This window comes from Cibotium barometz, chromosome 58 (genome assembly GCF_041138505.1).
Source record: "Cibotium barometz isolate CiBa-2024 chromosome 58, ASM4113850v1, whole genome shotgun sequence".
Taxonomy (NCBI): Eukaryota; Viridiplantae; Streptophyta; class Polypodiopsida; order Cyatheales; family Cibotiaceae; genus Cibotium; species Cibotium barometz.
In genome coordinates, this window is record NC_141103.1 from 12,587,013 (window position 1) to 12,604,175 (window position 17,163).

General features: G+C 39.2%; 1 protein-coding gene across 1 annotated transcript; it reads left to right on the forward strand.

Moving 5' to 3' along the window:
* The first annotated feature begins 14,430 nt into the window (after window positions 1-14,430).
* LOC147605913 (uncharacterized) lies at window positions 14,431-15,952 on the forward strand. The gene is made up of 2 exons (XM_086792831.1): window positions 14,431-14,674; window positions 14,902-15,952. The coding sequence occupies exons 1-2, from the start codon at window positions 14,539-14,541 to the stop codon at window positions 15,765-15,767; spliced, it is 1,002 nt and encodes a 333-aa protein (XP_086648957.1). The 5' UTR covers window positions 14,431-14,538; the 3' UTR covers window positions 15,768-15,952.
* Window positions 15,953-17,163: the final 1,211 nt, after the last annotated feature.

Sequence of the window (17,163 nt, forward strand, 5' to 3'; positions counted from 1 at the left end):
TGCAAAATCAACTTCTTAACACTGTGATATGGCCTTGTTGAGAAGTGAATCAAGGAATGGTGTTGTTCAACCACCTCATCAAGATGCGAGGATGCATAGTCATGATAGGAAACCTTTGCAAGATAATTTGCATGATGGTTGGCAAGAGGAATTTGAGATGACATGCAAGCAAGAGGAATTTGAGATGACATGCAAGTGAGAGGAATTTGATGGCATGCAAGCAAGAAGCAATGTTTTTTTCAAGTAACCTCCTTCAAGCATATATGGTGTACAAGGACAAGGCTTCTCTCAAGCAAGGTTAGTCGGAGATTTTTCATTTTTAAAGGCAATGGATGGAAATTCTCATCAAAGTCCTTTATCAATTGATATTCAAGATAAAGGATAATATGCTTTTGAAGACAAGGATTATGAAACATCATGATGCAAAATCAAGGTTTAGATTTTCAATGATGTATGGACTTTTGCATACAAGGTTGTTGGAATCAATTGTTATGGGTTACCACACCTCCAAGAAGGAACTCAATGCATTCACCTTGGAAGAAGCAATACAACACAACTATTGTAGGGCACTTACCAATGCTTCAAGCTCGTGTCCCTTGAGGTCTCCAAGCTCACTTGAGAAGATCCAATCCTCCAAGCTTCACCTCCACGATGTCACCGTAGAATCTCTCACACCACCACACAAGGCAATCACTCTTTCTCACTTCTCCACACAAGCATACAAGCATACAAGTATAGAGAAGGCACATGTGCTAGAGTACTCTCTCTCACTCTCTCTCTCAAGACAAAAGCAATAACTCTCATAGCAAAAAGGGGGGATTGTGTCCATTCATTATGAGAAAATGCCTTATATACAATTGGCCTTTATTCACACTTGGGCGCCCAAAACTTACTAAGCCCTTGGGTGGCCAATATCTCATAACGTACAACTTTTATAGTGCCTTTAAATGACACTTATTAATGTCCTCAAATGGAGGAGCATATTTGTTAATCCAAAATGGGATTAACATCCCCCCCTACCTGATGTAGGTTCTGTCCTCAGAATCTGTACCAAGGTTTAAAGACTTGGTCACCGAACTCATGACGATAGTAGTTCTGACATTGACTGAAGTTTTTCTAGGGTTCTTTTGAATTTAGAGTGTGATCTCCAGAACTCGGTGTCAACCATATCTTTGAATGTTACATGCATGTATGCGGGTAGACACCTTTGGCGATGATAAGATAACATCATGCCTCTATCACTAGGACCTTGATTCATGTTGAATTGTAGAGCTGAGCAGCATATCCATCATGCCTCTATCACTAGGACCTTGATTCATGTTGAATTGTAGAGCTGAGCAGCATATCCATCATATGTTTTTTTAGGTTGACCTATGAGAACCACGATCAATTTCACTAGCGACAATGGCAAGGTTTGGGATTCGGGCACCATGCATGTATCCAAGTCAACAATTGCTTCCTTTGATGTCCTATATATGTAAATGTTGCTAGCAAGAATAAAGGAAAGTTGTAGCAGACATTTGAATCCCTCTACTTTGCCTCTTCGAATTCCAATGGTGTCCACCTTGGCATATACAAAGGATCCACTCTTTGTGTTGGTGACGCATACATATACTGATGACTATATTCTAGAATAGTCAGATATGCCTTCCTCCATGTTGGTTGTATACCAAAATATTCAAGTTTAGGGTTGGCATCATCTGTGACAATGGTTGTATATCCCCCTCGTGTATGAACTGGATTTTCTTTTCTCCACTTGCAGAAGAAGTAGTATATGATCATGAATGTAATAATTTTGATTTCAAGTAGATCTGCCAAGTGCGAGTTTGCCAGCTTTGTATGTCGTGCCACATTTGCCCATAATGTGCTCTCTCCAGCCAAGGGAAATAACTCTTCTAATTCTGGCTTTGGTTCTTGGAGAGGGTATGGTACATATGGTTGCTTCATTGGAGTAACATTAGAATAGGCCTCTGGTAGGATCCGTCTCGAGTAGGCTCAAAAGGTGTTATTTGCATTAACAATTTGAACATTAACTTTGGCTTGAGTAGATGATTCCTTGTTCTAATTAAACCCTCGTATTAACTTTGGCTAACTTTGGCTTGAGTAGATGATTCCTTGTTCTAATTGCAGCATACAAAGACTCAAGAATAGTATTATCAGTAAATGGCTCACTGAGAATATCTTGGGGTAGAGTGTGACTAACCTCTTGAGTTGGCCGTGGTGGAGATGGGTCGAGTGCCGACGCAGCAACTCCTCAGGGGGTGAGAGTGTTAGTGGGAAAATCGAAGGGTTGAACAAGAAGTCTAGAAAATATACAATCGGCTTGAGATTGGTTAGTAGGCGGAGCACTTGGGTATGGATTAAGTAATTTACTTGTGACATTTGAAAATATAGGGTAAGTTGCATTAGGTGATGAATGTATTGGGTGGTCGTCTCGGTATGAACAATTACGAATAGTCACAAACAGTCATACTAACGTCAAGCGGTGCTTGTATGCCTGTTATAAATTTTATAAGAAGTACATGAATAAATCAGTAAGGTTATATCATCTATGAGTTCTGTGTGTGTTCTGTGTGTGCAAATCTTTACCATGTTCTATGTATATAGCAGATTATATTCTTGACAATTATCTCTCTGAAATTACGTAGTATTGAAGCTTATGTTTAACATCGTTTATCCACATTAATCTTATCAATCAATTAACGATGAATCGGTGCCCTCAAGCAATCGACGACAAGCTCGGTCATTGCCTGCGGCGGGTAGTAAGAAGATCTGAGTCCAAGAGAAGGCATAGTCCGTTACCTGGTTCACCATCTGGAGTTGCGAGGCAATTATTTCTGCTTCCGGTAGTGATGGTGGCTGTAGCACCCGTCCGATATAACAAATTTAGTGGAAAGTCCTCAAAAGACCCTGATGCTCATGTTAGACAGCTCGACAAACACTATGCATTAAACGTGCATGGGGCAGTGGATGCCCCACGTAAGGAGGTGGTGTTTGAGACAACACTGCAGGGGGTAAAGCAGTGTGATGGTTGGCAGAGTATCCAGTGGATCACTTCTAGACTTATGATGAGGTACAATGGGCGTTTTTGCGACAATTGAGGAAAGAGAAGATAGTGCCGCAAATCCTAGAGGGCCTGCGGGAGTTAAAGCAAGGCCGAAAGGATGTGGAGAATTATGCAACCTGTCTTTGAATCTTGTTGCAAAGGGTTCCAGCGGCTCAGGACCAGCCTCGGAGGTGCTGAATTCATACTTTGTGATTGACAGGTCTCAAAAAGGATCTATAAAAAACGGCAATGGCAACAGGGGATATGATAACTGTACCCTTGGAAGATGTCATTGAGCAAGTGATACGGGCAGGCCGCTCATTAGACACTTATGGGAAAGGCAAGGGCAGTAAAATCAAGAGGGAAGACCGGAAAAGGAAAGCGTAAGGAAAGTGATAGCGAAGATTCTGATGATAGTTCGGAGTCTGATTCGGATGACAGTGAGGACTCAGAGGATGCCCAAAAGTCCAAGAAAGGGTCAAAGAAGGGGAAAGATCATAAAAATGAGCACCATCATGCGGAGCACTCGCAAAGCTCCTCGAGTCAAAGTGAGACTGGAAAGAACACAGATAAGGGTCTTTGGTGCGTTAAATGCAAGAATCTGGGGCACCTTGTGCACGAATGTGCTTTGAATCAGCTGGTGTGAGATTTGTAAATCTTCTACCCATAATACGGGAGATTTCCATTATAATGGTCGAGCATAAAAGGAAGGCAGAGGTGGATGGCATGGTACAAAATCATTTGAACCGACGATATCTTTTGCCCAGATGCAGTAGGACTTCCAGGGTAGCTCATTCAGGGGCAGAAGAGGTGGTGGAAGAGGCCGAGGTCACGGTGCCACGGTGTGCCCTAAAACTTGTCTATTTTGCTTGGAGGAGGGCCATTGGTCAGAATGTCCGGAGGCAGCAGCATACGATGCCCAAAAGGCAGAAAAGCAATCTAAGTCGGCTGGAAAGGCACCAATTGTCAATATGGTGCAGTTGGTTGTATTAGATGAACCCCCGACAGTCCATACTGTAACCAAATCCGGCTCTAAGGTGAAGGCACAAGATATCATAGATAAGGATCCTATATCGCAACTGGCCACAACAAGATGCAGTGAGGCATGAATTGTCCACGTAGGTTGCCAACCAGCCGCCAGTCTATTCTTCTGAAGTGGGTCGAAGTACGGTTCCTGTCGGGAAATCAAAGAAAATAATACCAGTGGCTAGATTACCATAACGGGAATGGACATGTAGAAAAACATTAGCCAACAAAGCGGATTGAGCAATGAGACTATCAAGGTACCAAGTCTGACTTCGACTCCGGAAATTCCATCTTTATGGCAGTATCCTATCACTATACCACTAGGGTAGCTATTGGAATTGGTACCCGCATTCAGAGATCGGATTACTAACCAAAGGAAACAACATGCGAAAGAACCTGCAAGCCATGCAGTTCAGCAGATGGAAGGCTCGGTGGATGCAGTACCGCTGTCAGACACTTGTATTCCGGTAACTACAGTAAAGTATAGAGGACATCTGATTGATCAAGTGCTGCTAGATGGTGGGTCTGGAGTCAGTATTATAACCATCGCTACTTGTAGGAAGTATGACTTAAGGCAATGGGAGGCAGCACCTTTTCTGGTTCGGATGGCATATCAAAGGCGGGTACATTCTCTAAGAATTCTGCAGGATATAGTGCTGAAGTTGGCTAGAATACAGTTCTCGGTTGTCTTTAATGGTTCTGGATATGGAAGGAGCATAGACTGATTTTAATTTGTTGTTGGGACGGCCTTGGCTAACAAATGTATTGATGCTCTATAGGGGGAAGAAGAAAGTTAAAGTGACTCTTGAAGAGCGGTGCCCGTTTTGCCGGCTACTGCTAGCAGGGACTGTCAATATGGTGGAAGGCTTGGATGATGATGATGAGGAGGAAGCAGAGTTTTTGGCAATTAATGAAGATCTAGCGTCACTCTATGTTATTGATGTTGAAGAAATACAACAGTGGTATCAATCTCTGCGAAGGAATCCGGAAGCGAAACAGAAAGCAAGGATAATCAGAAATTTGCTGATGAATTGGCCGAGTTGGATATAAAAGTGGTACTCCTGTGCTGCAGGAGAGGAATTTTGAGAAACAGATGCAAACAGTGACTAGGGCCAAGGAAGAGGAATTGCAGATAGTAAATTTGGGTGAGCCGTCGGAAGACAAATTTGTGAAGATTAGTGCTGCTCTTCCAGTGGAGTTTCGGGTTGTTTGCGGGAATTCAAGGATGTGTTTGCATGGGATTACTTTGATATAAAGGGTTTGGACCCAAAGTTTTATCAACATAAGATCAATTTGAAGCTTGATATGCGGTACACCTGTTAGGAATCAGGGATACAGAATGAATCCGCATGTGGCTAAACAGGTTAAGGAAGAATGCTGCGAGTGGGATTTATTACTCCAATGGATAAAGTAGAATGGATATCCCCAATTGTTATAGTACCCAAGAAGAACAAGAAATTACAGATTTGCATGGATTACCACAAGCTGAATGCGGCCACTATTCTAGATCCTTTTCCTTTGTCGTACATTGATAGTATCTTGGATGATGTAGCAGGTCACAACATTTACTCTTTCCTAGATGGGTTTAGTGGGTATAACCAAGTGTAGATGGCACCAGAGGATCAGTCTAAAACCGTCTTTATTACAAATTGGGGAGTGTTCATCTGTATTGTCATGTGGTTTGAACTTTGGACTCCAGAATGCTCCATCCACCTTTCATCGGGACATGTAGGAAATTTTTGGAGATTACTTGTTGGAGTTTATGCAGGTATTCTTGGATGATTTCAATGTTTTCAGTGAATTTTGTAAGCATTTGATGCATTTGCGATTATGTTTTGCTGAAATGTCGGGCTAAAATGTCGGGAGGCTAGGTTAAGCCTCAACCCCCGCTGAAGAGTGTGTTTGGTGGTAAAAAGTGGCATGTTACTGGGCCATATCATCTCTAAGGACGGCATTGCGATGGATCCCAGTAAGGTGGGCAACTATTATGCAGGCACGTGCACCACGCAACCTAGGGGAAGTAAGCCGATTTTTAGGGCAGATCAGGTGGCATGGAAGACATCTCCGGTTGTTGGCCCATATTGCAGTACCGTTAAATCTGGTGACACATTCTGAAGTTTCAGTTCCAATGGCTCCCGACTGCGATGTAGCATATGGAAGATTGCGGTTATTATTGTCAAAGGCTCCGGTGCTGATGCCCCGAGATTGGGAGCAGGATTTTCATGTTTTTGTGGATGCCTCGGATACCGCAATAGGCAATGTTTTGATGCAAAAGAATGTGGACCGGATTTAGACTATCTGAACACATTATAAATGACTTTATATAAAGGTGTAATAGTCTCATTCATTCTCATTTCTATATTTTGACTTCACTTTTTTCCATGGCTTGTATGAAAAACACTACACGTAAGCATCTACCATCACCTCATCGTCCTCCATTGCCACCTCCACCTCCACCTCTACCTCCACCTCCACCTCCACCTCCACCTCCCTCTCCCCCTCATCCGGACACAACTGACCCGGACACCACCATTGACCGTGATCGAGAGATAGGGAGTGATGTTGACCCTGATGGAGTGCCATGGGCTGATATTCCTATCCCCCCAATACGTTACACAACTAGTGGGAAGAGCTTGCATATCCAGGCATGGGTCCATTGCCAACACGAGAAGAGGTGGCAACAGTAGCAACAACGGAAGTAGCAGCAACAGAGTAGCAGCCAGCTCCCATCATCCTCTTGACGTAAACGTGCACGAGATTGGAGTGCTCATGCATGTCCTCCTTGACCACCCGCAAGAAACCCTCCTCCTCGTGCCCCAAGGAGGAAACAACGCAATGGCATGGCAGCTCTAAAGGAGATTCGGAGGTTCCAAAAGAGTGTTGACCTCCTCATCCCGAGAGCCCCTTTTGCATGTCTTGTCAAAGAGATACTATACGATTTAGGGAGCCAAGACAAGAGGATGCAAAGCCTTTCGTTGGCTGCAATCTTAGAAGCAGCAGAGGCATTTTTGGTCACCATGTTTGAAGATTCTAACCTGTGTGCAATCCATGCGAAGCGGGTCACAATCATGTGTAAAGACATGAAGCTGGCACACACCATTTGACGTGATAACCTCTGAATATTTCCCTTATGATATACATGATTGGACAATGTAAAATTTCACTTAATATATTCTCTTTTTAGTGCTTCTCAAAGTTGTCCATCAAGGCCTTGATTGCATGTGTATCTGTATCAAAAAAATTTAAATGTGTTTGATTTGTATATTTCATTTACAAGGGCGATTTGTGTATTTCACTTGTTTAGTATGTATAGTTTGAAGGCTTAAAAAAGTAAAAAAAACCCCAACCTGAACATGGTAACTTTTGCCTAGACAGGAAGCCTGTCTGGGCAAAAGTCACTCTGTTCAGGTTGGGGGTCTTTTTACCTTTCTAAACCTTCCTCTCAATGATATTTATTTATATTTTTTTGTTTTAATATTATTTAGTTGTAAATTTCTTAGTGATAGCAAAACTTGCAATGTATGATAACTAGGTGATATCAGGCCCAATGTGAAGGCACCACATCTTTTATGATCTTAATACTACTTTGTAAGGTAGTATATATTTTTAATTTTAAGTTCCTAATTTATAATAAGGTCTATATAAATGCTTATACATGACAATTGAAGGCTAAACTATGCAAATAGAGCCCTAACCTGAACAGGGCGACTTTTGCACCCAAACAGCAAGCCTGTCTGGGGGCAAAAGTTGCCCTGTTCAGGTTGGGGCTATTTTTGTATTTGGTGGCCTCTAATTGTTATGTACAAACATTTATATGTATTCATATTCACATATACATAGGCCTTACTATCAATTAAAGCTGAGTATTGGTTAAATTAGATAAAACTATACTCATGTAAGAACTACACTCATGTAAGAACTCTCTCATCATGTAAAAGAGTATCTTTTCTGATCTTAATATTACTTTAAAAGAAACTACATATCTTTAATTTTAAGCACCTAATTTATAGAAAATCTTATATGAATGCTTATACATGATGACAACTGAAGGCTAAAAAATACAAAAAGAGCCCCAACCTGAACAGGGCGACTTTTGCCCAGACAGCAAGCTTGTCTGGGCAAAAGTTGCCCTGTTTAGGTTGGGGCTATTTTTATATTTGGTGACCTCCAATTGTTATGTACAAGCATTTACAAGTAGTCAAATTCACATACACATAGGCCTTGCTATCAATTAGAGCTGGGTGTTGGCAAAATCAAACAGAACTACACACTCATTGTGGTCAGAGAGGACAAGGGGGACATCATGGGAAGTTGGCCCAAATTAATCATTTTACTGATACCACAAACTAAACATGCATGCAATCTAGTGTTATCCACAATCTCTCTCTCTCTCTCTCTCTCTCTCTCTCTCTCTCATATCATGAAAACTTACATTATTCAAACTTTATGTAGACATTATGTATAAAAAAACCCACTTTATGTAGACATTATGTATAAACTTTATTCAAACTTTATGTAGACATTATGTATAAAAAAACCCACTTGTATTAATAAAAAGGATTTACATTAATTATCAAACACAGTATCTACGATAAATTTTTAAGCTAACTCATAATCTTCTTGAGATGCCTAGCTATAGTCTTGCGCCTCTTCTTGCTAATAAGTGGAAGGGTCCTTGACAATATGGCATTGACGACACAATCTGGGTCCTTCTCACCCAATACACTCTGCAAATGCAGTGTGTGCTAGCACTTTAGAAGAGCAACCCCCTTGGAAGGCAGTGTACACTGCAGCCTTGTTGATGAGCACTATCTTGTCAGTTTTTCTTGGAATCGTTGATGACAAGCATAGGACTTTGCTAAGTACTTTAAGGGCTAACATGTAGAATCTTGCCATGAGGCTGAATGCATTGTGCACCACAACAAGGTGTTGAGGTGCAATACGACCCATGTAAAGGGCCAATCTCTTCCAAAACCCTCACGTGTGCTACCTTTACGTTGAGCCCAAGCATCTACAGAGACTATATGCTACACACAAGAAATAGGATTAGTGAAATTCTAGTAGTATTATCAATTATATTTATTAGATTCATACACAATTTATCTTACCGTGTGTTTGAAATTAGAGCTAACCACCTCACGCTTGCAAATGTCAACGGAGGACTTGTGCTCCTCTCCAACGACACTATTGTAGCGTCGTCAGACTCTTTGGTCACAGCGACAATTGTTCTTGAGCTTTTCTAAACTCCTCCTCAGTCATCACAAGGCTTTGACCAGCCTCTGCAATTGCTGATTTTAGGATCATCACCGACTCATGCACATCACCCTGCACCGGAACAAGCCCTTGTTGAAAAGCCTCCAAGCCCTTGTTATTGATGGGAAATTCATCATTCATAGCTAATAAGGAGAGTCGTTTATGCATAAGCTTATGTCTTTAGCTTATGCATAAAGCTTTATTCTTTATGATTTATGATGCATAAGCTTATGCATAAGCTTTACACATATGGCTTTATGCAATAAAGCCTTATGTTTATGGTTTAATACATATGCAATAAGCTTATTCATAAAGCTTAAGTATAAAGATGCATAAAACTTATGTATATAAGAACAAGCTATACGTATGCATAAAGTTGCATAAAACCTATGTATATAAGCACAAGCTATACATATGCATAAAGCTTATAATGTACTAGCACAAGCTTATGCATAAGATTTAAACATAAGCTGAATGCATATGTATTAAGCCATAAACATAGAGCTTTATTGCATAAAGCCATATGTATTAAGCCATAAACATAGAGCTTTATTGCATAAAGCCATATGCATAAAGCTTATGCATTAAGTCATATGTGTACTTCCTGATGCCAATGAGAGGAAGGTGAAGATGATGACAAGGAACATCCCATTCATGATGATGAGGATCTTGATGCATCCCTAACTCCTTAGTCTTGGTGTGGCTTATGCACCTTATTATGTTCTTGTCTTTTTGCTTTGCCTATGAGAAGGCATTACTCTTTTTTGCTACAATCCGAGATGAACTTTGCCAAACAATTAAGTAATAGAATCTATGCTTTTGCCTCAACCTTGTGCAAAATAGTTATCTTTAATTTCTCTATACTTTGGCCTCAATCTTGTGCAAATTTGTTGTCTTCACATTCACTTACACACTTTCATATGCACAAGGAAAATACAAGGGATTCCCCTTGTATATGCACTATAGTTTGTGCAATGTAAGCAAGAGGGCCCCCATATTTTTTGTTGTAGGCCTACCCAACTCCTACCCAACTCTCGGCCTGGATATAGCTAGTAGGCCAACTACTGAGCCAATAGTTGGGCATCAATTTTTGAAGCCTACAAAAATAACACTAAGTTGCCAGCCTACTCATGTGGCTATACCTCCATTCTTTTGTGGTGTTTGAGTTCCATCTAAAAATCGCACCAAATTTTTCAAAATACCCCATATTATCTTGCTTTATCTCTTCAAACTCATCTTCTATTTTGTCGAGATCTCTTTATTTTTTAATCTTTCAATCATTAATCCTTGGAACAGAGAAAAATGAGGATTGTAAGTTCAAAATGTGAAAAAAAAAACATGATGTGAGAAACCAAAAGGCTCAACAACACTGAAATTCAAATAAGAGGGAAATTGTTTAAGGTGGAAATACTCAAGGAAAATAAGGGAAAACTTATAGAGAGACTCTACAAACAAAAAGAAGGAAATTCATAAATTAAAATCAAGATAATAAAATGTCAAATACTCTACTTGCAAAAGTAAATGGAGCTCAAATTCACCTCATAATGATGGAATTGAAAGGGGAAAAACTACCGAGTTGCTTAGGGGAGGCAAATATAATTAAACATATGTTTTTGGTAGAAATTGAAACATACTTTCAACTTTAACGTGATTGTATTTTGTTTTAGAAATGGATGGTGCCAGAATAAAAAAATGGGTTAATCAATTTAAATATATTTTTCCCAAATGTGATCTTTGAAATAAAAAAGAAGAGAGAGACTGCCCATCCCAAACTTTTCCTTGATTTAAGGAAGAGAGAGAAGGTCTTTTTTTGGAGTCCCATGGAAATCCGTTAGTGGGAGATTTGTTTCATTAACACATTTGCATACCCAATTTGTTTTGTGAGTTTTTATAAAATTGTTTCACTTTTTAAACCCTTGTTTTTAAGCCTACATGGTAATTTCATGTAATATTTTCCCAAAACTAAGACATTTTATGGTATTTACATTGTGTAGGGTTCTATAGATTATATTTATCCTCAAAGAATCTCTCTCTCTCTCTCTCTCTCTCTCTCTCTCTCTCTCTCGTATTCTCCTCTCCCTTCCCCTCCCTCCATTTCTCTTCATAAACTTCCTAATTATGATACATTTAATTTTCTTTGATATAAATATTTCTACATCCTAAGACTAAGATATATGGAATGCCTCTAAGACTTTGAGATTTATTGATTAAATATTATTTTAAAAAAAAAGAGAAAAAAGGGAAAAGACTAATATAAAATTAAGATAACAAAACAATATTACTAGTCCTTAACAAAACAAGCATGTAAACAAAGCTGCAAGTCAAGTATTGTAAATGTCCCACAAGTAGCCTTCCTTAATTAAGGGGAAGCAATATAAAAGGAGAACCATGAGTACACAAAGTAGAATAACAGACCATATCGTTGGCCTTGATTTGAGGCATATGCAATAAGAATCTCTTTTCAAAGTTAGAAGACCTTATTAATAGAAAATATTTCATACTCATGGTGGCACATTAGACTTATTATGTTCAATTGAGAGTAATGTGATTAAAAAGAAAGAATATACGCATGTGCATAAAGCAAAATTGATAATAATGATATATTGAAGCACAAATGATTAGCTTGTGTGTAAAGGAATGTAGAAATCTGCACTATTAGAACACTTTAGAAAAGTCATCATTTTAGGAGAAATAAAATTAAGACTTATGTCACACATTTGATGACAATTTCACAAGTTCTTGAAATAACTGTACACATAGTAATTATGCATAGCTATTAGTTTGAGTACCATATCATGATGGGAAGACTAAGGTCCACACTTTTTTCTATGTATGCATTATAGGAGCCAAGTTAAAATATGCAGTTAGATTTTCATTAATTTGCAAGATGTTCATGACTAAGGCTACACTATATTATATAAGGTAAACATAGAAGTTCTTAGGAATAAATGGCACCTACAACAAGAAATTAATTGATAGAACTTCTATAAAATTTTATCAACAAACACTCTATGAAAATTTAAAAATCAATATTGATCATACCCTAATTATTAGGAAATGTGCTAAAAATTCACATGGTCATACCATTTAAGGTCATATGGAAATACATATTTTCTTTTTTTAATCAAGCAATTGATTTTACAATCTATAATCTACAACATCATAGGAAGCATCATTCATGCATGTTTGCCCATCCATTGATCCATTCATTGTTTAGAACTTCATGGTACTACCTATGCTTAGAAAATATTAAAAAGAAACAGTAAAATAACCTCATGCTATGTTAATGAACTTGGATTTATGCATTTACATAGCATTAAGATTCAACATGAAGATTCTAATGCAAGCTAGCTACTCTCTATAGCTGTGAATGCACATCTAAAAAATTCCCTTCATCTTGTAATATGTATGTATGATTGGAAAACTTTCTAAAAGTTTTTAATATGCACGTATTCAAGAAAAACTTTCCTAAGGCATCTATATAAAAATTTGAATTTTCTAGAATGCAAGTGGATAGCTTTTATTTGGATAGTGGTTACAAACCTAAAGTTTTGTCGACTTTTACTACACAAGAAAGAGGCATGACTATATGAAAATGTGTCAGTTTATTTATTATAAGCAAAATGAGTTACACATGGTAAAAAATAAGATTCCAATTTCATATAGTAGAGAGTGCTAGTCATGGTAAGTAAATCTATATGCTTTTAAAATAGCTTTCAAGGTATCGTCACGCAGGTAAAGTATACACGTTATGGAAAGATCAATTTAATACAAAGGAAAACACATGTATCAATACCAAAAGGATCAAGAAGTATTTTGTTTCATGGATTTCTGTAGTTTTATTTCATCCATGAATAAAAGAGAAGATAATATTTTTACTTTATTACAAATTTTAGTACAAATCCATGAATAAAAGAGAAGAGAAAAATTCAATAACTCTAGAGTATCATGTTGCCATGATGCTTTAGAATATTTTTGAGACAACAAAAGGAAGCAACTTACCAGTTTAAACTTGTCATAGGGCAAAGTTTGAACAAGTCCCACTAGAAAAGAATTCAAGTTTAATAGGATCTACAATAAGGTGAATTGTGATGCTAGTAAATGTGTTTCTTAATCTAGGTTTGAGGTCTAATTCACCCCTATGTCCTTCTTAGGAAGTGCTTATCTTCCATTATTCATGCATGCACGAAGAGTGACATGTCAATATATGTGATTTATGCACAAATTAGAGTGGCAGCTTGATATATGTGCTTCATGTTGTACTATAGGGGCATGATTCAACCCCATCTCATTCTTAGCTTTGGACAGGAAAAGTAAAAGTTAAGGAGTTTATACTTACAAGAATGTGTTGTATTTTCATAGGGAATGCTCATGCTCCATCTCTTTCTTAGAGAGTGCCCATGTTCTGTTATGCATAAAGCATGAAGTAGCGACCCAAAAGTAAAAGAAAATACAATGGAAGAATACCACAGTGTTTTGAAACACGTGTTGCAATGTTGTGGAGTTTTTGTGAAATGAAAGTTCACATGTTGTATTGTTATTGTCAGATCTAAAGAACATGGTGCATTGTCATGAAGAGTTTAGGAGTTAACATGTATTGTTTCATATGGAGGTGAGATGGATGCTCTTATAAAGTTTTAATAGGAAGTTCATGGGATGCTTCTTGATCTTGTTGGGCCATGGCATCTCAAGAGGAAGTTCATGGGATGCTTCTTGATGTTGTTTGGCCATGGCATCTCAAGAGGAAGTCATTGGGAGTAGGTCGCTTAGGACAGCTATATTGAGCCTTTCAAGTAATGGCCAGATAGAAAGTGGGGGGTATCAAATAAGATAATTGGTTATACTTTGTATTGGGAAGTGGGTAAAGCCTACACGCAAGCGTTGATAAGGGAGCTTGTTGGCGTTTACTTTTGAGTAGGATGGTAATTGAGTAGTCCTCATCTTGCCATGATTTAATATTTACAACTTTTGAAATAAGGTCTCATGTCGCCTATCTCCCCAGCAGGTAGCCATGCCCATATAAGTGTGGTTCCGTGTCTGTGTAATCGGAGACCTGCTGCACTGTTTGCCTACAGCTCCCTCTCCAGCATCCATCCAATCAATACTACCACACAGGCGCCCCTCTCACCCATTATACCATACATACTGTCGCCATTCACAGTGCACTGTTTTATACAAGTAGTAGTAGTAGTAGCTCTGTTGTATTCATCAGTATGTTGGACAGTGTAGACCAGTGTCTCGCCTTCATGCTTGATTCCGGCTTGCAAGACCCTGCCGTTTGGCAGTATGTCGTAGACTCTTGTGATTCTGAATTGAGCCTTGAAAGCTTTATTGGGCTTCTCCAAGCTGGTAAGATTGTGCGTCAATCAATACTTGCTCAATATTTGCTTGACTTTCCTAAGGTTATAATGCCTAATTATGTGCTCGCTGGACTGATTAGCTTGTTGGGTCCTATGATTTATGTGTTTGCTGGACTGCTTAGCTTGTTGGGTCACTGGTTAGCTTGTGATTATGTGTTGGGCGACTTGTTCCACACAGAGCTTGCTCTCACTAATATTGGGCGTTGTTGTGTGCAGGTTCATCGCCATCTGGTGGTTCTGGTATCAAGAAGAAGAGGAAGCATGGGTACAGAGGTATTAGGAGGCGCCCCTGGGGGAAGTACGCGGCCGAGATCAGAGACCCGGCCAAGAGAGGGAGAGTGTGGCTGGGCACCTTCAACACTCCCGAGGAGGCCGCCCGTGCCTACGATGCGGCCGCTACACGCATCAAAGGGGAAAAAGCCAAGCTCAACTTCACAGCTACACCTACCTATGCTACTGACACAGTCATAAGATCGTGCTCATACGCGATTACACGCACTAACTCAGATTCTGTGCAGCAGCAGAAGACCGGCGCCATAGCCAGCACAGGAAACGATAGTACTTCCCTTTGCTCCTCCACTAGCCTGAAAGTTCGTGTAACCTGCAACCAAGTGGGTTCAGAGCTAGCGGCCATGCGCCCTAAAAATTTATGTAACAGAGACCAAGATCAGAGGCAGCGGCCCGCCACAACTCTCAAACTACTGGCTGCGCCGGCAGTTGATGATCAAGAGAGTGATGCAGGCTGCTCTTCTTCTCAATATAGCGATGGGGATAATGATCGACTGCATGTCTGTGAGTGGCCAGATACCAGCAGTATCCTGCAGCTCCCTTCCACACTAGTGGCGCAGGCGCAACCTGTTGAATGTCTTTTAGACGGTGGATCAGAGGTTTTCAGCACATTACCATACAGTGCAGAAGATCTACATGAATTAGAGGACATAAACAGCACCATGTTTTGTGCGAGCTCAATTACACATGCAGAATCGGAGGAGGAGGAAAGTGAGCCAGTTAATTCAGGCTTTTTTACTGGTGACGGCTTAGAATCGGATGATTATTGTATACCATTATGGAGTTTTGATTAGACCATGCCTAATTTAGCCAACCAGTTACCATTTCAAGGCAATTTCATAGCTTGCAGTGCACGTGCACGAAACCAATGCTGCACGTGTATAACCTTTGTGGTCAGTGGTCACCTGCCAAAAAGAGTGGATAGCTTGTACTGCACGTTTCTGATAAATGTGCTGTATTTGTATATATAACAAGAACCGTTGTGGTGACTTGCCCAAAAGTCTTCTTTTGTATGTAATTGAACAATGTGACTATAGCTTCCATCGTCTTACCTTAGCTTACAATATAATAAAATAAAACTATAAGTGTTTGTCCAATGTTCATTCTATCGTTAATTGAATCTATTTAACATGACCAATGAGGATTGAAGGGAGAAAGATTACTTGGCACTACATTTGGCAAAGCTCAAGGCTATAGTCTCTAGTAATAGTCTTAGTTGAGTGTGAGCTTAGGCAAAGCTCAAGGCTATAGTCTCTAGTAATAGTCTTAGTTGAGTGTGAGCTTATGTTGATATATCAATTTTAGTGATTTTAGGGTTCACTCCTCTTTTGCATCTTCTCTCTCTCTCTCTCTCTCTCTCTCTCTCTCTCTCTCTCTCTCTCTCTCTCCCTCGTTATTATTTTTGCATGTTACCTATAGTGGAAAAGTCTTAGAATCTTTTTAGAATACAAATGCCTCTTGGAGCCATTGTAATTTATGTCTTGCAATAGAAATTTTAAAAATTGGCTTTTTAAAACTATTTTAGAGGGTTGTTTTGAGGGTCTTATGCTTTGAAATTGATGAAAAGTAGCATAAAAGAGTTGTATAATCTAGTGGATACAACTTTGTTTTGTTCAAATTTTGCATTTTCAATTGCCTTGATGCTAGTGTGATGACCTTAAGGCTTCAAGCTATTCTTTTGTGTGGATCTCCATGTGGCATTTTACAAGAAAGATTTGAGGCCTAAAATAATGAAAATTAGCCCTAAGGCACCATAGAAGGTTGTATATATCTCCAAAGTACTTCAGTAATAATCTTTATAGAAGGTTTATAAATCTCCAAAGTACTTCAGTAATAATCTTTAAAGAAGGTTTTATAGATCTCCAAAGTACTTCAGTAATATTGATCACCACTTTATATTGTGAAGCAACAAATAAGTACGCTTTACATATGCATGAGTCTCCTACCACAAATATCTCAACACTATAAATATCTCATGGAATCATTATATTAGTCTATGTCAAAGATTTACATCATGCAAAATCATGTCACATAATACTAAAAATCTTATGCATAGGGTGTTATTTTAGGTAGCTAATCAAGAGGGTGCAAAGAAGTATAATCGTGAACCTTCACCTAGCCCATTTGTTTTCATGTTGCTTCTCTTCCTTATCTATCTTGTGTGGTCTTAGGTCATAGTCACTCACACCC

What these genes read in the sequence shown, in the direction of transcription:
- LOC147605913 (XM_086792831.1), top strand. Translation starts at nt 14,539, where the DNA reads ATGTTGGACAGTGTAGACCAGTGTCTCGCCTTCATGCTTGATTCCGGC. An exon ending in TATTGGGCTTCTCCAAGCTG is followed by an intron (nt 14,675 to 14,901) that starts GTAAGATTGTGC and finishes TGTTGTGTGCAG; the next exon opens with GTTCATCGCCATCTGGTGGT.